Raw genomic sequence first — 21572 nt, 5'->3', positions numbered from 1 at the left:
AATTCTATTTTACCTAAATTTTTTATATTTAAAATTTGATTTTGTATATACAATTTGATGCCCCTTTGAGTTGATGTTGCTGTTTTTTGAATATCTGAATTTGATTATTTGATTCATAGGAAGTTTCTGTAACTTTTGCTACATACCCTTTCACATTTAGCTCGTGTGTAAAATAAAATTCATGCAAATGCTGATATAAGTTACTTAAAGGTTTTACATGATGGACAGGTAATGTTGAGTGTGACACTCTTGGACTGAATTAAGGCATTTTATGTACGTTGGGGGTTGTTGTTAGATTTTTTCGTCGAAAAAAATATGTTTTAATCTAATTTATGTCTTTTTCTCATATTAGTGTTATTCAGGTACAAGGAAAGAAAAATCATAGTAGCTTGCTCTTCATTAGCATCTTCTTTCGCTCAACGACGTATAAACAATGAGCAATCTGAAACCCCCCAATATTATGTTATTGTGAGTTACGAGCTAGTCTCCAGACATCATGGACAGAATCTAATCAGGAAGGCGATTTTTTTCATATCCAAAATATAGAGTAAGTTTTCGTTATATCAACACACTGTTGTGAAATTTTTAATTATTGAATTTTGATTAAGTTGATTTGAAATTCAGCAAAGGGGATGTGACTTCTTCTTATGGCATGACTCAGAACCGTCAGAGAGATACTACAGTGGTCCCGTTGCTAGGCCGAGCGAGACCAATGGCTACGTTTTCGTCACTGAGGCAGTGCCCAGCGGTTCAATTATGTTATGATCTTAACATAATTGATAAGACAGTATAAGCTTCCGTCGTACGATCCACCTGTCGACTATGCCTCGTGTCAACAACACTACCTCCCAAAAGGAAGTCGAGAGATACTACAGTGGTCTCGTTGCTTGGCCGAGCGGGGTAGCCGCTCGGCTAGGATTCCGCTCCGTCCGCAACCATGTCCCACTGCTTGGCGAGCGGGGTAGCCACTCGGTCGGGACTTTTCCGCTCTGTCGACCTCGATGACTCTCATATGCGATGGTTTTGTAGCACCTGCCTTCCCTCTGTTCGGACAGGTTACCCGGTCTCCCTCAACATCCTACTGTTCTGTATGAGCATTGGTTGTCTTGCACATCATCCCGAGCTAGACTGAAGATATGCTCGGACCTGTCTCTCGCCCGTCGAGGCCTGACTGCCCGATCGGTCATTGTCATTGCCCTCCGTTCGGCCCTCTAGCACTCAGACCTTGACCACCTTGACTTTGACCTCTATCCTGACAATTGACCTTGTGCCAGGTCGGAAAAACAACAAAGTTAAAGGCTATGTGTTGGCTGGAATGAACGATGTGCTTAGGCTGAAGCACGAGCAAGTGGAGAATGCTTGTGAAATAATGGATTCTCTACAAGCTATGTTTGGACAGCAGTCTAGTCATTCTAAGCATAAGGCGATTAAGAAAGCCATGAATGCTAAGATGAAGAAAGGACAGTCAGTTGGAGCGCATGTTCTGAACATGGTTAACTACCACTTCACTGAGGCTGAATAATGTTCTGAACCCATGGTGCGACCATATATAGATGATGGCTCGCAAGTAAGCATAATCTTGGAATCCTTGTCCCCAGATTTCTTGCAATTCAAGAGCAACTATGTGTCAATTATAACGCAACACAATTGCTAAATGAACTGAAAACCTTTGAGGTGATTTCTATTGGCAGAAAAAGTCTCATTAGTAGCTTGAAATTATCAACTCAGACCATTTAATTAATGTATACTTATAATGTCTGGCAACAAGATTATCTAACGTCGTATAGGATGCATTGACCGAATCAAGGACATGCTAAGTTGGAGCGCATGTTCTGAACATGGTTAACTACCACTTCACTGAGGCTGAAACCCATGTTCTGAACATAAAAAGGTGTAGCTTCACTTGGTTAACTAAAAGCTTGTACATGCAGAATGTGTTCCCTTCTCAAGAACCACATTAGAAAGTTAATTGCTTCTATGTTCTACATTCCACGTCCACTTTTTATTTTAATGACATTTTGCTTGGATTTAAGATAAATCTATGTTGGAACTCTTTTGACAAAAGGATAATATATATATATATATATATATATATATATATATATATTAGTTATATGCAAGAACAAGTATTGCATTCAAGCTACTAATGAGATCATTCTTCGTCGACAAGGCCATCGCCGTGACCCTGTTCGGTGCCAAGCGCGGCCGGATCAACCTGGCCATACCCCCGGTCGCCACCCTTCTTCCTCATCGAGCTGCCAGTGCCCATGTACGTGCTCCACCGGAAGATAGTGTTGAAATAGTGGTATATGTTTAGTCCCACATTGAAAAGAATAAAGATGTTTGATAGGTTTATTAAAGGATGTGCATCAAGTATGTTGTATTTAATTGGTGACCTTAGTAGCCAAGTGGAAAGACACATAAATGGTGGGACCATTTCACTTTTTGTGGGTCCCATCATTTATGTGTCTATCCTTGAGATTTTTCCTTAAGAATATCATTTTTCATTTATATATATGTCAAAGATGGGCACGTGGGCACATATAGAAAATTCGGAATTAATTTAATTTTGAATTTTTCTTGGTGAACAAATGTGACAGTTAACGTGCCCATTCATGAAAAGGTGTTTCCACAACTTTTCCCAAATGTTACATTGTTCACTATATATACATCCTTTTAATATCTTCTCGGAAATCACTTTTCATTCTCTAATTTGTCTTGGGAGAATCTATAGAATTGTTGTCTATAGATTCTACATTGTTTTGAGTATACTGGAGGGAATTTGTCGTTAAAATCCGGCAGCAACATAATGGGGACAAAATTTCCTTAAGAAAAGTGATTCACGCTCAAAACAAAGTTCCATCTTCGTGCTGCATCTAACAGATAGAGTCCGGGTTGGTGATGTTGGCACCGGAGAGCAAGACCTGAACGCCGCGGCAAAAGGTAGCAGAGGAGTACGTTTGTGCCGTCTATGCGCAGGCGACCAGCTCAGTGGGCAGCTCAGCATCTTCCTTGTCAAATTGAAGTAACAGTGCTGTAACAACAACAAATTAAACACGAATTAATAAAACAATTAAACCTCCTTAATTAATTTGTACTATCTCTATATACAAAATATTTGATATTAATATACTGTAAATAATCAATAATAATTCATTGTCACCTTGCAAGGGCGTACGTACCTAATTAAAACTTGGATTGGTAGACGAGCCACTCACAGTGATCTCCCCATGCCTGTGCTTTCTCTTTTCACATATCGCCCATTTGATGTTTTTTCCATGCACCGAAAGACGCTGCCTCTATTGACGGTGCTCATGTCAGGCACTGGGATAAGACATGTATCACGAAAAAAAGGATAAACACAGCTAGCTTGCACCAGTGTGGCTGATGGATGTATCACGAAAGCAAACAGTCTATACAAAATGTCATTAACAATCCAGTGAGAGAAAAAAAAAAACCTACTTAATTTGCAGATAATTCTCAAGCTCAAGGATATCTCCTTAACTGCTCAAAGTTTCAAGGTACGACTTACAGAAAAAAGTGATAATGTCAAACAAGTAGAGAACTACATTAAATAATCGACTAATATATGACAAACAGATACAAAGAGGTGCAACATCAGTTTTGCCTAGAAATTATATATTTTAGCTATATTTCATGTAATAACTGTAATAGAACTAATTATGTTAAAACAGTAATATTTAATTGCACTAATAAACGACGAGCATGTAATAAACTTTAATAACAGCAAAGGGTTAAGAAATTGTGTATCTCCGGTCGAAGCGTCGGACGTGCCGACTGTCTTTAGAGAATTGATTGCCGTCCACGGCGCAAAGGCTCTCCGGCAAAATCCTCCCAAGATCCGACAACCGCTCGCGTCGCTCGTAGATGCACTCCAAAACGAGCACCGCACTCGGACTCAACCTCAAATCGCAAACCAAGCCTCAGAACTCGGAACAAGGGGAGAGAAGAAGAAGCAGAAGGCAGAAGAAATGCTTTGCTTCGGTGTGTTTTTAGAAGGAACGGAGGAAGTGTATTTATACACTTCGAAACAGTGCAGAGGAAGGGACGCACTTCCTCTTCTCACGCGCGGATGAGTTTAGATCCTCATACGACGCGGAGCGCTGCTGACCAGAAACGAGACCAAACCAGAAACCAGCAAAAACAGACCGGGCCGCCCGTGAGTGCAAGGCCCACGGGCTGGGGATTTGCACCCCCCGCACGTGACGCCCGATTTATGGATTTCCGGCTCGAACCCCCCAAATCCACTCGATTTGGGCTTGGCCCGCGCATACGTGTAGGTCTTCTTATTATTGCTAAGCAAGGATGGAAGGGCTTCATATATAAGCCCTTCCAAGCTTCTCCACTTAGCAATGTGGGACTAAAAAACACTACAAAAATTGTTTTAAATTTAAAACAAAACTCAACATTTCATTCAATGAAAAAGACTGAAATCCAACCAGCCTTATAAACATAAAGAATAGGGACTATAAAAATAGTAGAAATTTAGATTTAAAAAACAAACAAAAATGACCTGGTCTCTTTGAAAATAAGTTCTACCATTACCATCTCTACCATTTTTCAATTAGTAAAACATCTTCAATATCTCCATGTTTCAACTTTCAGAAGTCCCCTCGGAGCGGTGTGATGGTTAAGACATGGGGTATTACCACATGAAGTCTTGGGGTCGAAACTCAGCATGACCGAGCATAACCTCCCCCATGTCTTGGCCATTTGCACTAATGGCTAGTAGCCACCCATGATTTACCTCCTCCATGTTAGCCTAGGGACAGATTGACGGGAGCGTTGGGACGAACGAATAACCTTTTTGCCACATGTTTCAACTTTCAGGAATAAGAAACAAGACCATTGAGCATGAAGTTGGAAGGATATATATAATAGTAATTTATGGAATTGAACACGCTATAGAATAGAGTTACAAAATTGTTTTATCTGATTAAACAGAAGGTATTATGCAGAGTCTTGGGAAATAAATCTATCTACTTTATGTTTTTTATTGTAAAGAATAAGCATATGTATTCATTCCTCTTGTATAAATTATAACATGGGGGTCTATATTATAATTGAAAAATCCATGTTGTAGTTGCTCTAGCTAGTTCCTTGTGGAAAAATAGAGATTCCACGGCACTTTGTTAAGAGAGTATGACAATGTAACATCTACCAGCTATCATAGAATCCATATTGTATTTTTGTTACCCCCACATGCTAGCTGAGATGGTAAGTGGTAGAATTGATACCACATAAGGTCTAGGAGTCGATTCTCGGGGTTGGCGGACCGTAAATCCCTGCAACCCGTGTAAACCTCACCCCACCTGTCACTTGCCTTCTTGGTCATCGTGATTTATCTCCTCCATATTCGTCTTAGGACAGGGACCCTAGGGGTGAGCGTATTTACCTTTTACCACATATATTATATTTTTGGGACTAGGTTACCCTAATTTTCTAATACTATTTCCTACTTTTGTTGTTAATCAATCACCTATGATTAATTAGTTTAAGCTGAATATCCGGTGTCAACTAAAAAAAATATATAGAAAGACGTTCTCTCCCCTTGCCCTCTTCATTTTCTCTCACTTTTGTTTGTTCATATCCTATGTTTCTTTGTTAGTTTGTAGTGGATTTGGTGGGGGGATTTGGTCTTAACTAGTAGAAGCTAAGATGAATGATTTGCCCTTCTTGATATATGATGTGTGCATTTTATGCATAGAATTTGGTATTATTTTACATGTATTTTATTTCGTTGCATGAGCATATTCGACATACATTTATATCCTTGTCATTGGATGTGTGACCTTGCATGCTTATAACTCGTAGCTATGGTAAGAGTTTAGGATAACCAACCGGATGGTCGTTGGTGCGTGAGCTTTGCACGTTTATAACTCGCAGTTGTGGCGAGAGTTTAGGATGATCGACCGGATGGTTGTTGGGCGCATGAGTCTTGCATGCTTATAACTCTCAGTTGTGGCGAGAGTTTGGGATAGCCGACCTGATGATCATTGGGCGCGTGAGCCTTGCATGCTTATAACTCGTAGTTGTGGCAAGAGTCTAGGACAACCGAATGGATAGTCGTTGGGTGTGTGAGTCTTGCACGCTTATAACTTGCAGCTATGGCGGGAGTCTAAGACAGCCGATCGGATGGTCGTTGGCACATGAGCCTTGCACACTTATAACTTATAGTTGTGGTAAGAATCTGGGACGAACAGAAGTCCGGATAGTCATTGGGCGCGTGAACCTTGCACACTTTTAACTCGCAACTGTGGCGAGAGTCTGGGACAGCCGGTTAGATGGTCGTTGGGTGCGTGAGTCTTGTACGCTTATAACTCATAGCTGTGGTGAGAGTTTGGGATAGCCAATCAGATGATCATTAGGCATGTGAGCCTTATACACTTATAACTCACAGCTACAATGAGAGTCTAGGATAGCCGACCGGATGGTCGATGGGCGCGTGAGCCTTACACGCTTATAACAAGCAGCTGTAATGAGAGTCTGGGATAGCAAACGGATGGTCATTAGGTACGTTGGCCTTGCACATTTATAATTCACAGTTGTGGTGAGAGTCTGGAATAGATGACAGAATGATTGTTGGGCATGTGGGCCTTTCACACTTATAACTCGCAGCTGTGGCGAGAGTTTAGGACCTTTTCATTAGATAGAAATTGGTACAAGTACAAGTACAAAATGCTTTCAAGTGTGATCATGAAGTTGGAGGTAATTGGCTCTCCATGGGCGATCCAACTCCTTACCATTGGCATCCTAAAGATAGTAGACACTAGATAAGAGTTCTTGACAACTTTGTAAGTTCCATTCCACTGGGGTACCATCTTGGTTACATCTCTGACCGGCTTTGTCCTCTTCTAGACTAAATCACTTTCTTGGAAGAAGCGAGGAATCACCCGCCAATTGTTATTTTGTTGCATTCATTGCCTATAAGCTATCAGCCAAGTAGTAGTTCTTTCTCTAGCCTCATTGATAAGGTCTAGCTCGAGAAGGCACTGATCAACATTATCTTGGTCATACAGTAATCGTCGAGCAGATTCTCCGCTAATCTCAATGGGGACAATTACTTTATTGCTATAGACTAATTGGAAAGGAGTTAGTCCTATTCTCTCCTGGGGAGTTGTATGGCAAGCCCATAGGATGCTCAGGAGTTCCTCGACCTAGTCACCTCCCACATGATCAAGTTTCACTTTGAGTCCCTTGACAATCTCTTTGTTCGTGACTTCGGTCTGATCGTTACTCTAAGGATATGATATAAAGGTGAAGGTTTGGGTAATACCTAACTCTTGGCACCATTCCTAAATTTTGCTCCCTTAGAATTACTAACCGTTATTCGAGACCAACTTATGAGGGATCTCAAATAGGCACAAGATATTAGCTCACAAGAACTTGATCACAGCCCGTTCGATGATCTTGATCAGGACTTCGACCTCCACCCATTTGGAGAAATAGTCTATTACAACAAGTAATAACCTTTTCTAAGCTAGGGTGATGGGGAAAGGACCTACAATATCCATTCCCCACTAGTTGAGAGGGCATGAAACTATCGACATCTTTAGTAGTTCTGTTGAGCGATGAGGTATGTTCTGATGCTTCTGACAAGAGACATTAGTAGCTACTAGTCGATTGCCATCTACCTACAGAGTAGACTAAAAACAACTTACCAGTAGCACCTTGCGAGCTGACATCCTCCCCCTGACGTGGTTGCCACAGCAACCTTGATGAATTTCATATAGAATGTAATCAACTCCGTCCGGTCCAAAATATTTGAGTAAAGGCTGGGAGAATGCACGTCTATACAGTTGATCTCCAATAAGGGTGAAGCGGTTGACTCTATTTTTACCTGCCGAGCTAGCTTAGGGTCGATCGGCAACACTCCTTGTTGTAGGTACAAGATAATTGTGTTGGTATCCCAAGGTAGTTTTGATGTGATCAAATAAGTTAAGTTAGGTCCTGTTGTCTTTAACCTTGTGTCTAAGTATGCAAGAACTTAGGAGCACAGGACGTCAAGCAAAAGACGCAGCTAGCGAGAAGGATGACATAGGAGAGAGCCGACGGGTTCGGTGCGTCTGGGGTACGAGGTGCTGCGGAAGAGTACACGAGTGGACGAGAAGGAGGCGCGCGGTGTTTTCGAGGGATGAGAAGCCGGAGCGGAAGCTTACTCGAGAAGGCCGGAAGTTTGGTTTGGGTGAGTCCTATTCCAGATGGCCGAAATCACCCAAACAAGCGGGGTCAGAGCGGAAGACTTGGACCGTTGTGAGTGAAACCAAAGCAGGAGATCGGGACCAAAAGTAAGTAAAAGGCTGACTTCTGGGGCTCCGGGTGCCCGGACCAGTCCGGGGCGCCCGGAACCCTTCCGGCTGCCCTGAACCCTTCCGGGTGCCCTGCACCCGAAACTTAGCCATATTCGACGTGGCACACACTGTTGCATCGGAGATAATATATTATCTCATTCCAAGCACTTGGAACCCTTCAAGGCGCCCCGAGCAGGGCTATATAAGCAGCCCTGCTCCCATAAGCTAAATACAACAAGAAAAAGAGAAACAACACTTGTACTCGTTCAGTTTTCTGTTTAGCTTCTGTTTTTGTGCGTTCATTGCTGTAAAGAGGTTTCTCCGTCTGAATGAGAAATTAGTGCGACTTCATCTGTCTTGGATTAACAACCTCCCTGGTTATAACCAAGTAAACCTGTTGTGCCTCTTTCCTTTTAGTCTCTTTTATTATTCTTATGCAAGTGTTATTTTAATTAAGTTATAAGTTGAGAAATGTTCATTTGCTTAATTTGTGCAAGGGCTATTCACCCCTTCTAGCCGGTCGCCGAGGATCCTAACAAGTGGCATCAAAGCCAGGATGTTTCAAGAGGACTAACCGCCAAACGAAGCACACGAGATGGCCAGACCAAGCATTATTCACCAAAGTTTGAAGGGGAGTTCGTGAGCTGGAAAAAGTGAATGGAGGTATTTTTTTAAAACCGATTTTGACTTGCTTTTAATAATGAAGTTCAATTTTATAGCACCCGAAGGTAAAGAAGAATACCAATGGACGAAGAAGGAGCAGACCGACTTCGTGGCAAACGTCAAAACATAGTTTCATCTGCTGAGCATTTTACCACCACAAAGAAGTCAACCGGATCGGCACCTACAACTCAGCAAAGGAGCTTTAGGAGAAGTCCCTTGAGCTACACGAAGGGACGTTCGAAGCCAAGCTCGTGAGACGGGATCGGCTAAGGAACCAGCTGAGTAATATAAAATTGGAAGCAGAAGAAACCGTTGCATATCTTCACTCAAGAATGAAGGAACTAATCATCGGACTCACGAATCTCGGAGAAAAGGTAAGGAATCAAGATTCGCTAAGGTACGTGCTTAATGCATTTCCTAGAACTATCGAGTGGTCATCATTAGTAGATGCATACTATATATCTAAAGATTTAGAATCTGTCACCTTAGAAGAAATGTTTTCAACATTTGAAGTCCATGAAACGAGATGTACAGATTCGAAGAAGGAGCCGAAGCACAATATTGCCCTCCAAACGAAGATAGATGAACTAGATTAAGAATCCACTCTGGACAAAGAAGAAACGGTAATTCAGGCTTAAACTGATAGCTAATATAGTCCAGGGTCCATGGATAGTGAGAACGGCTGTTGGCGAGCAGGCTATATGTATTCTAGGGAGAGCTGTTTCTTGCAAGTACACATCTGGGTTGAATTACATCGAGGTAGATGTGGATATTGGATCTTCAATTATTGCAAATGCAATTGTGCACTTGGCATTTGGTTATGTAACAATATTAACAGTAGATTTAGCATTCCTGATCGAGAGCCAGACTGAAGAAGAACTTCCTGAGCAAATCCTCGGAGCTGTAAGGTTCTCGAATCTAAATCCAGCTTCAGCTGGTCATTATGATCTGACATCTGATGCAGATGCTGGAAGCCATCCACCACTGCTTCCCACAAGATTGTGGAGATCAATTGGATTTGGTTTTACCAACCTGCCACTGCAAGGGAGTCTAGAACCTTCATCCATCATGTCAGATCATACCAATGGAAATCTTCATGGAGAAAATGATACAAAGAAGAATGATGAAACTTGGTAATATGTTATCAAACTTTATTTTTCATTGTTTCTGTCAAGTTTTGGCTTTTACTTGTGGTGGTATTTGTTCGATTAAAGATTCTTATTTTTACAACCTCAAGTTAATCGATGAATTACAACAATATTCTACTTTAGTTATCTTTAAATATAGGAAAAGGGTCTTAGAAACGCACGCTGTGGGTATCCAAATAAGACTGCATTGACCTTTTGATCTTTATCTACCATAATATCTACTTCATTATCAGGATTAGAGATTTTTATGTTTTCTGTCATCTATTTTCTTTCTTGTAAACCTGATGCATTTATCATCACAAATTTTCAATTCTAATTTTTTTATCTGAAAGTTCTTTATATTATACACGCTTAATGAAATCTCATAACAAGTGACACTTCTGTCCCTTCTTTTGCACCACATCTCGGTGCCACTGAGGCTTGCTCCATTTACTGATGACACCTAGTCTAAACAGATTTGTTAAGATCCACACTTATGCTAGCGAGGATCAATTATCATTCATCCTCAAGACTTACATTACAGTGTTATATCATTGTTTCTGGTCTTGACTTCAAAATGATCAACTAGTATATTAGAGAATATACTCGGGTTTACATTGGTCATACTGATGCCCCTTATTTTTGACTTATTAGTGAATGTAAGAGTCTTGTTATTTAATGTTGAGGCTTGTATTTTTATAAGCAACTGCTCATTCTGAACTATCTAGTTAATATTGGCTTAGTGGCATCATCATGTAATATTTATTATGTACGGCGATTAAACAAATACTTGTTCTCTACCTCGTAACTAATAAGCTATGGTCCATAACTGTGATTTCTGAATAAATTGCATCCTTCTAAATAGTTGTTGCCTTAAGTAGGGCTATAAATGAACCAAACGTTTGTGAACAAGATTGATATGCAGATTGGTAAGAGCTTATTTATATTTGTTCAATATACACAAGGTTAATTAAATAAACAAGTATGAACAACTCATTAAACTAAATAAACAAGCTTGAACACATATGTATTCAACTAATTAATGTTCATGAGATTGTGAATTGTTCGTGAATATAGAATTTGTAAATTGTTCATCAATAAAACTCTTATCAATAAAGTAAATAAACAAAGAAGCTCTCAAAATCTAGCTTACTAACCAACTAAACAAGTTTAAAAATATAAAAGCTTAAAACATTCAAACAAGGTTGAACTAAGAGTTTGATAACATCTAAATGAACCAAGCTCAAGCTCGTAAAAAGGAAAAACCAAGCCAAGTTTGAACCATCATTTCAACAGTTTGGTTCATTTAAGGCTCGGCTCAACTTGGCTCGATCACCTTATCAAACAAGCTTGAATAATATAAAGCTCGGCTCGGCTAGGCTCGTTTACAACCCTAACCTTAAGAGCATCTTTGTAAATAAGTAATCAAATATCTCTTGTCAAGCATGTTCGTGTGTAAAATTTCTGTGAATCAAATATCTACTTTTTAATTTTAGACCTTAAACGAACATAAATAAGTTCTTATTGAGTCGGGATCAAACTTGTTCACGAACATCGTCTTCATTTACAACATTACATATGCTTCCTGTAAAATTGTACTAGACTTCATATGATTTCTCATCAAATTTTTAATGCAGCTGCTTCTCATATTCATTAGACTATCTATTTATCCTTTACTAATAGGTGGCTTCTAATCCAACATGAATATGCACATCTTTAGTTTATATTTTAGATCTTGCCATAACTAGTTGCTTCGTTGCTTGCAGAAATCACGAATGCATTATATTATCCCAGGCAACTTCGTGTTTGTACTTAACTCTCAGTATCTTCTGATGGATGATAGACTCATCGTAACTCCATTTCATGATCTATTAAAATATCCTCACAGTGCCCTGCTTCATTTATTCATTGAAAAAGAAGGGAGAAAAGTCTCGATGTTCTACTTTTGACTGACATCATGTGAATAGTAGTCACCCCGTACACATTTATGCTGTCTCTTAACTTCCTGTGGCATTGGAAAGAATATGAATCTTCCATGAAAGAGGGGGAGAGGTCATTTGTAAAGATATATATTTGTGTATTTGTTCCTGATTCAATGATTGAAGCATTCATTTTGGTGATTTGGTCGTTTGTAAATTGTTTAATTCACTCCTCACTGTTGTATTAGATGAATCTTGAATCATTCAGTATTGCGATTGCTTCTTCTATCAGTTTAATTTTACAGTTTTTTGGTATAAATAAAGAGGCATTTGCAGTGACAGGATCTTCATCCAAGTGGTAGCCAAGATGTAAAAGGAAGCCTTGTGTGTCATTCAGGCACAACAGAAGCTGCTCATTTTGATCAAGATGCAAAGTAGGCACTCTAAGCATTTACAAGAATTTGTCCTTGTGGTTTTATGATTTTCTTCGACTTGTGCAATGCCTGCTCAAAGTTAGTGGTCACATCGATATCTGTAGATGTTTGTACAACTGATAATAAGACCAAGTTTTCTTCAAGATCTTCAATGGGAATGACAAACGAAGGATGCCTCAGTGAAGAGTTCAACTTCAAACTGAACCAAAACAGCAATATCATATAAAGCATCACGCACCTGCTACATGAAATATCGTCACCAGATTCATCAAAGTATCCACTCGGCTGTTGCGGTTCCATACCCGAACAATTTCACAAAACATAAATTGCAATGTAAAAGTATGTTTGTCACAGACACTTTTGTCGTACCATTATCAGGAGCAAGAAAGAAAGTACCACTTATTTCATTCAAAGTGATGGTAGGCTTCTGGTTCAAGAAAGAAGATGGAGCTAGGTACATGTTTGCTGGAATATGAAGCATCACAAGTTGAACATTGTGTATTCCAAAATTAATCTATGAAAATAATACACCTTAGAATAAGCCCATTTTCAGGACAATATAAAAAAGAAATAAGTATAAATTTACTGCCAAAATAACATTTTAGCACAGTATATATCGAAACAAAGTTGACAGAAAAAGGAAAAAAAAAAGTGTCCAAGCATAAAGTAAGTTTTGTTATATATATATATATATATATATAAAAGAGCAAAACTAACTTCTTTAAGTGCAAACCTACCCTTCATGCTGATTCATTACGAGTTGATCTTCAACGACGCTTCATCAAAGTTTATCGTGTAATTATCCTTATTAGATGGACTTATTTATAAATTATATATATGAATACGATCCAAACTCATTTAACTTAAAGTTATTAAATTTTTAGATATTAGATATGGATATCATATGTGTAGAACTTATTACCCGCATCTATTATTATCTATGGGCTAATAATAGATGTCCACTATATATAGGGTTGGTACCCAAGGGTTTATAGTGAAATTTTTGACAGAGCTTTTGATTTCCCATTTACCTAAACTTTTTCGATGTCGTCACCCCTAAGTCCCTTGGAAGATCTTCCTTTTCTTTCTGCTATATCTTTTTCTACATGGATTATTTCTGGACGACGCTAAAGACAAGAATGACTTTTCAATAGGTTATTTGTCATATTTGTTTATGTATATATTTTTCTTATATCATATTTTCAATGAAACGAAGATCGATGCTCACATATTTTTATTTTTCTTATTCGAATTCTTATTTTAATTCTCTAGAATTCATGCGACTTTAGTTTTACAAGAACTATTAATTGGTATCAAATCCAAGACTTTGTTTCTTTATATTTTCATGATAATATAGTATATATTTTTCATCGATATGTTATTTATATGCTAGGTTAAGTTTTCCTAATATAACATAATGTTTGATCGTCGAAATCATGTGAGAAAAAATTAGAATAAATTTATTTTTTTGAGTTTTTCATGTTTCTACAAAGAACACAAAGAATGGTAAAATCTTCGCTATTTAATCTAATTTTAGATAAAATTATGATGGTTCAATCGATTGTTGAGTCTAAAATTTTGAACAGAAATGATTAAAAATTTTAATCGATAAATAACATTAAACTCGTAACTATGTTAATTATCAATTAATTAGAATTAGTTTTTTAATCAATTCAAAAAAAAATTTTCATTAAGTTTTTTTTCCCATTACGGTTGCTGTTTCAAGGTGAAACACAAACGAAAACAAAAAAAAATCATTGTTTCGAATAAACAGTAAAAGAAAAAAAACACGGCTTCGAGTGGAATAAAAGAAAAAAAACACGGTTTAGAATGAAACAGTAAAAGTAAAAAGTAAAAGAAAAAAAATAAAAAAGATAAATATATTTACTCTTTTATTGCAAAAAAATATGTATTAGATTTTTTTAATGAATAATTAAGAGATTAAATAGTATTAAATAATATTATTTAATTATAGAACTTAAAGAAGGTTTTATATATGATTATGTAATCGTATATAATAGACTTTTAAATCGATTGGATAAAATCAATCGACTGTCATACTATATCAATCGATTGATAAGTCTAATTTGGAGTTATTAAGGTTGATTAAATAATTTTTGTTCAAATTAAGTTTCTAAAATTTTCTTGAATATATCCATGCAACGTGCTACAAAGTTGAACTAATGTGTCAGCTCAAAGGAAGACACCTTAGATATGTTTAGTGCATTTTGTATTAGTAGACGTATATCTATGCTAAAAGTAATCGACCTAAAAGAAGATTATTTTTATGTCAGATATATGCATAAGGTAGCTTACAACTATAGAATAAAATATTATTTTATTCAGATCATGGATAAAATATGTAAGCCCCAAAGGAAGGCATATTATGTGATCGATTAAGGTTGTTGTGAGCTATGGACTAAAATATAACTCATATAAAGTATCATATTATGCGCATAATAGATTGGCCCAAAGGAAGGCAAATCATGTGGTCAATTAAAGTTTGAGTTATATTAGAGAGTATCACTAACAAATAATGTGTCGGCCTAAAGAAAGACACATTATGTTGTACTTGGTATCCCATAAAAAACTCATTTAGATACATTTAAAATTTTATTTTATTTGCATAATTTTATGTTACTTATATGTTCTTGGTTTTAATTAAATCATGAGCTTAAATAAATTTCTTTCTTTAAATTTCAGTACAATTTGTAACTGCTAGTATTAATAACATCTCAATATTAACTAGTTCGAATTTTACTAAATGGAAAGAATATGTGATCGTAGTCTTAGGTTGCATGAATTTAGATTATGTATTAAGGAATGATCGTCCCGCACCTCTGACCAGTGCTAACATTATAGAGTAGAGAGCTGAATTTCAGCTGTGGGAGAATGCAAATCGCATGTGTTTGAGTATCAGGAAGCTTTCCATACCGATACCAATAAAGGGCTCAATAACAGAAGGAGGAGATGTTAGGAGTTTCATGGATTAATTAGCAGACTGATTCACCTCAAATAAAAAGGTCGAGGCTATCACACTTCTTACGAAATTGGTAACAATGCGGTACAATGATAAAGAAAACATAAGGAAGTACATTATGGAGATGTCCAATATAGCGATAAGTCTAAAAGCACTAAAACTCAATATGTCTGAGGGTATGTTAGTGCATTTCGTCTTAATGTCTCTGCCTGTAAGGTTCACTCTTTTTAAGATATCGTATGATCATGTCCGAATGAAGGAAACTAGAAAGTTGGGAATAGGGTGACCGTTGACGGGATGAAGACCTCGATCTTGCAAAATAAAATCAAAACCAGGGAAGGGGTCCCTGGCGTTGGCCTTCCGACGCTCAAGTCAAAATCAGGAAGAGAATGAATAATCCAGAAAATAGAAAATCTTACCTTCCTCATACCTGGAGTACCCTTTTATACTTTTTTCTGTGATCGTTCACCTGCCCTTCTTTAATGATATTAATTGCCAGAGGAAGACTTATTTGTCTTGACTTCCGTGCATTGATGATAAATGTAGTGTTCTTCTTTATCTTGACTTCCTCATATTTAATGATAGACGGTGTATTCTCTTTTGCTTTCTTGTCTCCTCTTGTGTAATGTCATTCCTTGCGCCGGACGGGCGATTCAAGCAACCACTCCTCTGCCCATGATGCCCAGACCGACCCATGATGCCCTAACCGACCGGGTGATGTTCATTCGGTCACTCCTCTGCTGACTGGGATAACTGTAAGCCCGACGTTGATCGCCTTGACTTTGATCGACACCGTGTCAATTGACCCATGACAGGTGGGTGCGCTCTCCCTTATCACCGCATCATCGTATAATACTCAAAAGAAAAAGTAGACATTGAATGAGCTCATAGCTCAATACATGCAAGAGGAAGAAAACTAAAGATTGAGACATTTAAGAGTGCTCATTTAGCATCTAGTTCTCAAAGTGCGAACAAGAAACGAAAGATGATCAATAACAAAGGAAAAGGAAAATAAACTGCAGATTATGGGAGTTTTCTCAACTTTGTTAGTTCGGAAGTCAGTCTAACTATTGTACCCACTGACACTTGGTGGATAAATACCGATGCTACTACTCACATAAGTATCACTATGCAGGGTTGTCTCAGGAGCCGACTTCCACTTGATGGTGAAAGATACATTTATACAGGAAATGGAAAGAAGGCTAAAGTCGAGTCGATTGGTGTTTTTAGGCTTTGTTTAAGAACCAATATTTTTCTGGATTTAGAAAATACATTTATTGTATCGTCTTTTCGATGAAATTTAATTTCAATTTCTTGTTTGGACAAATCAGATTATTCTTGTTTATTTAAAAATAAAATTTGCAACATTTTCTTTAATTCAGTTGGTTGACAATGGTTCCTTGGTTGATAAGTTTTATAAATTAAACACATTTACTCCTACGGTTGACAACGTAATAATACATAGTATAAGTACGAAACGCAAATTGACTAACAAAAATTCTTCCATGTTATGGCATAGGCGTTTAGGACATATATCCAAACAACGCCTAGAAATATTAATATCATATGGAATTCTCGATTCGCTTGACATGTCAGACTTTGATATTTGCATAGAGTGTATTAAGGGGAAGACCGCTAATAAAAGGAACAAGGAGGCTAGCCGTTGTAGTGACGTCTTGGAGCTAATACATACGGACATTTGTGGGTCATTCCCTAAAGCATCTTGGAATGGGCAAACATATTTTATTAGCTTCATAGACGACTATTCAAGATTTGGCTATCTATACCTTATTTATGAGAAATTGTAATCTTTGGACATGTTCAAAATTTTCAAAGTCGAAGTTGAACTTCAACCAAGTAGGAAAATTAAAGTCGTCCGATCCGACCGTGGAGTTGAATATTATGGTCGATATAATGGATCAGGTGAATAACGTCAATGACCTTTTGTGAACTACCTTACTGAGTGTGGGATTGTGCCTCAATGTACCATGCTTGATACACCCAGTCAAAATGGTGTTGTTGAGCATCGATTTGAACCCTAAAAGATATGGTAAGAAGTATGATGACTTTCACTTCTCTACCAGAGTCTTTGTGGGGTGAGGCACTCAAGACTATAGTTTACCTACTCAATAGAGTATCTAGTAAGACGGTAACTAAACCCCCATTCGAGATGTGGATGGATAGAAAGCCTATCATTGGGCATTTACATGTTTAGGGTTGTCCAGCTGAAACTAGGCCTTATAGCCTAATGAAAGGAAACTGGACTCAAAAATAGTTAACTACAATTTTATAGGTTATTTTGAGAAGTCAAAAGGGTATAAATTTTATGATCTCTCTAATAGATCCTTCTTCAAAACGGGAAATACGAAATTCATTGAGGATAGTGGGAGTGATAAGTTAAGGGAAATATCTTTTGAGGAATGCATTGACAATCCTCCTGTAGTCGCTACTAATACAATCAGTAGTGGCGTGGTTATCATACAACACATTATAGGTATTACATATCCAATGAACGTAGTGAACCAAGATATTTCCATAACATCTCTAATGCAATTGAAGGAGCATGACATTGAAATTGAAGTACTGCCTCATATTGATGAGTAAGTACCTCAGTCATCTCAAACACAAGTGCCTTTAAGGTGATCCATAAGAGAACGGACGAATTCTCGTGATTATGTTTATCTCCAAAAGCATGACTTTGACATAGGGTTGGAAGGTGATCCTACTACATTTTTCCAAGAAGTCAAACAATGCTCTAACCTTGAAAGATGAATTAACGCCATGTAAGAAGAGTTGAAGTCTATGGCAGACAATGACATTTGAAAACTTATCGAATTGCCTGGAGGAAAGAAGTCCGTTGGTTGTAAATAGATATTTAAAACCAAGCGAGATTCAAGGGGCAATGTCGAAAAGTATAAAACTCGTCTTGTTGCCAAGGGATTTACTCAGAAAGAAGACGTTGATTACAAGGAGACTTTTTTCACCTGTGTCGATGAAAGACTCTCTTAGGGTAGTCATAACACTTATAGCTCATTATGATTTAGAGTTACATCAAATGGATGTAAAGACTACATTCCTCAATGGAGATATAGAGGAGTTTATATATATGGTGCAACCAAAGAACTTTGGGTCTAAGAACTCAAAGCATCTAGTATGTAGATTAAAGAAGGTCATTTATAGTTTAAAACAAGCATCCCGTCAGTGGCACCGAAAATTTGATCAAGTGATTACCTCATTTGGATTTAAAGAGAGTTCCGTCGATCAGTGCATATAAACTCCTCAATGGAGATATAGAGGAGTTTATATATATGGTGCAACCAAAGAACTTTGAGTCTAAGAACTCAAAGCATCTAGTATGTAGATTAAAGAAGGTCATTTATAGTTTAAAACAAGCATCCCGTCAGTGGCACTGAAAATTTGATCAAGTGATTACCTCATTTGGATTTAAAGAGAGTTCTGTCGATCAGTGCATATATGTCAAGTTTAGTGGAAGGAAGTTTGTTATACTTGTTTTGTATATGAACAATATATTGCTTGCGAGCAATAATAAGGACATGCTGCATCAAACCAAGTCATTTTTATCTGGTAATTTTAAAATGAAATATCTTGGTGAAACATCATTTATTTTAAGCATATAGATCTATCGTGATCGTTTAAAAGACATTCTTGGAAATTCACAACAGGCATATATTGAAAAGGTGCTTATAAGGTATGATATGCAGAATTGTACACATGGTAACACGTCTGTGTCAAGAGGTGATAAGTTCAGCTTGCAGTAGTGTCCACAGCTTGAACTTGAAATAAAGGAGATGAAACAATTCTCATATGCGTCAGCAGTAAAAAGTCTCATGTATGCACAAGTTTGTATTCGACCAGATATAACATTTATAGTGGGGATGTTAGGCAGATATGTAAGTAACCCAGAACTATCGCACTGGAAAGCGGTAAAGAGAGTGATGTGATATTTGCAAAGAACTAAAAGATATATGCTCATGTATCGGAGATCAAATCATCTGGAGGTGATTGGATATTCAAACTTTGATTTTGCTGGATTCTTGGATAGCAGGAAATCTACTTTAGGCTATATTTTCATGCTTGTTGGAGGGGTTATATCTTGGAAAAGGCTTAAGCAAACACTAGTAGCTACTTCTACTATGGAGGCAAAGTTGGTAGCATGCTACAAAGCATCCAATCACGGGATTTGGCTGTGAAACTTTATCACAACATTACAAATCATTGATGTATTGACATGCCACTGTGAATCTATTATGATAATAAAGCCGCAGAACATTATGCCAAGAACAATCGTAGTTCATCGAAGTCCAAGTACATCGACATCAAGTTTCTATCGGTTAAAGAAAGAGTTCAGAGTAGTTAGATTATAGTAGAGCATATCAACACAGATTCCATGTTGGTCGATCCACTCACTAAAGGCTTAGTGCCTAAGGTGTTTGATAACCATGATTTTGCTACATTATTTTGATTTATAATGCATATATTTAATGGTCTTTTCATAGCCTAATCTCACATTTACATTGTATTTCATAATTGCATGTAATCTTGGACTTAATTGCAAATTAACCTATTTTCATGGTATTTGATGCTAATATTTGTTTATTATTTTGTAGGCATCAAAAGGGTCATGGACCCGATCAGGTCAGGCCATATTTGGGCTCAAATCTAGGGCTAAACGAGGCGATCGAGCTTTGGAGTAGATCTGGACCGTAGATGAAGATCGGTACTGTTGGATCGGATTTTAAGTTATTTTCTACCGTTGATCAAGCGTCGAGAATTCTTAACCGTCCGATCAGATTTGGGAGAGTTTAAATGCCGCGAGAAGCTACAGTGTACAGTGGGCTCGGCGATCTCGCGATTTTGCTACAGTGTTCTTCCTTCTTCCGCGACGCCGAAGCTCCCATTCCCGATTCCAGATCTGCGAGCTAGAGTTCTTCATCGGCGGCGATTCCTGAGCTCCGGCGATCTTCGTCCGAGGTCACGGAGAGCGGTCGAGGGTGTTTCCCAGTCCGCAGTGTTGGACTGTTCCGCCGCAATCTAGCTCCAGGGTGTTTCCCAGATCTGGATTTCCATCAGCATCGGAGCTCGAAGGGTGTTTTCCAGAAGCTTCTGATCGCATTTTCGATTGTCATTCCATCAACGACTCCAGCCGATCTGATCATTCGGTTGAGTGTGGCAAATTCCAGATTCATGCTCTGTTTCCTTGTGCGTTAAAGACTCCATTTGGTTGTGAGCCCGAAGGGTGTTTCTCAGAGGCTATGAACATTCGGCTGGATGAGTGGGAAGCTCAGAGATTGTTTGTTGGATGTTTTAAGGGAGGTTTCCGAAAACATATTTGTTTAACAGCAGATTGATAAGGTTTGGTTACGGATTTGGTTGAGAAATGTTAGGGTTTAGTTTTCTTTATCTGTTTTTTGATTTTGTCTTGAATCTGCTTAGATCTTCAGATCTGATTTCTTCTTTTGCAATTTAGTTTGTGTTTGAATTACAACAATCCAAATCTTGTTGCAGGGATTTAATTGATTGCAAATTTTATTCATTATGAATTTTCGATTCTGTTAAATACTAGTTTGTTTAGTTTTGATTGTTTAGTTAGCTAATCTTTATTCTTTGTGTTGGATATGTGGTTATTGAGATGGAATTTAAATGTGGAATGCTTACTTGAGCTTTTAATTGTTTACTTCCCTAATATGTGTTGATTGTTAGTGAGAATTGAAGACTAGTGATTGAGCTAAGTGTTGAATCTGAGTGTGATTATGAATGTATGCTATTTCAGTTCATGCAAGATGAGCTTAATTTCAAGTCTTGAATGTAGGAAACTCTTGCTCTAGTTCTAGAATCTTTGGTTACAGTGATTGTTGATTGAAAATGTGGGAATTACATTATTTGATTCAGAGACGAATAAGAATTTGAATTTCATGGAAGCCATTTGGTTAGAAGGTAGTGTGATTAGATGAGAATGTACTTTCTTTGATCTTATTCTTGATCTAGTTGAAATTAGATTTTGATTGGAACCAATTCTAGAATTAGCACACATTTACTAATTAATCCTTGGAAAAATCCGACTTAGGACTCCTTACTACAACATTTGTTTTTATTTTAATGAGTTTCAATTTTAATCA

The 21572-nt window shown here is 37.7% G+C and overlaps 1 protein-coding gene across 1 annotated transcript; it reads left to right on the top strand.

The window, feature by feature from the left end:
• The first annotated feature begins 7592 nt into the window (after positions 1-7592).
• Positions 7593-12312, top strand: LOC121980155 (protein ENHANCED DISEASE RESISTANCE 2-like). The gene is made up of 3 exons (XM_042532118.1): positions 7593-7597; positions 9608-10108; positions 11869-12312. Coding segments are annotated over exons 1-3 (507 nt in total). The 3' UTR covers positions 11870-12312.
• The last annotated feature ends 9260 nt before the right edge of the window (positions 12313-21572 follow it).

This window comes from Zingiber officinale, chromosome 5A (assembly GCF_018446385.1).
Source record: "Zingiber officinale cultivar Zhangliang chromosome 5A, Zo_v1.1, whole genome shotgun sequence".
Classification (NCBI taxonomy): domain Eukaryota; kingdom Viridiplantae; phylum Streptophyta; class Magnoliopsida; order Zingiberales; family Zingiberaceae; genus Zingiber; species Zingiber officinale.
The sequence above is the reverse complement of the archived record's forward strand: the minus strand, read 5'-3'. Positions and strand labels throughout refer to the sequence as shown.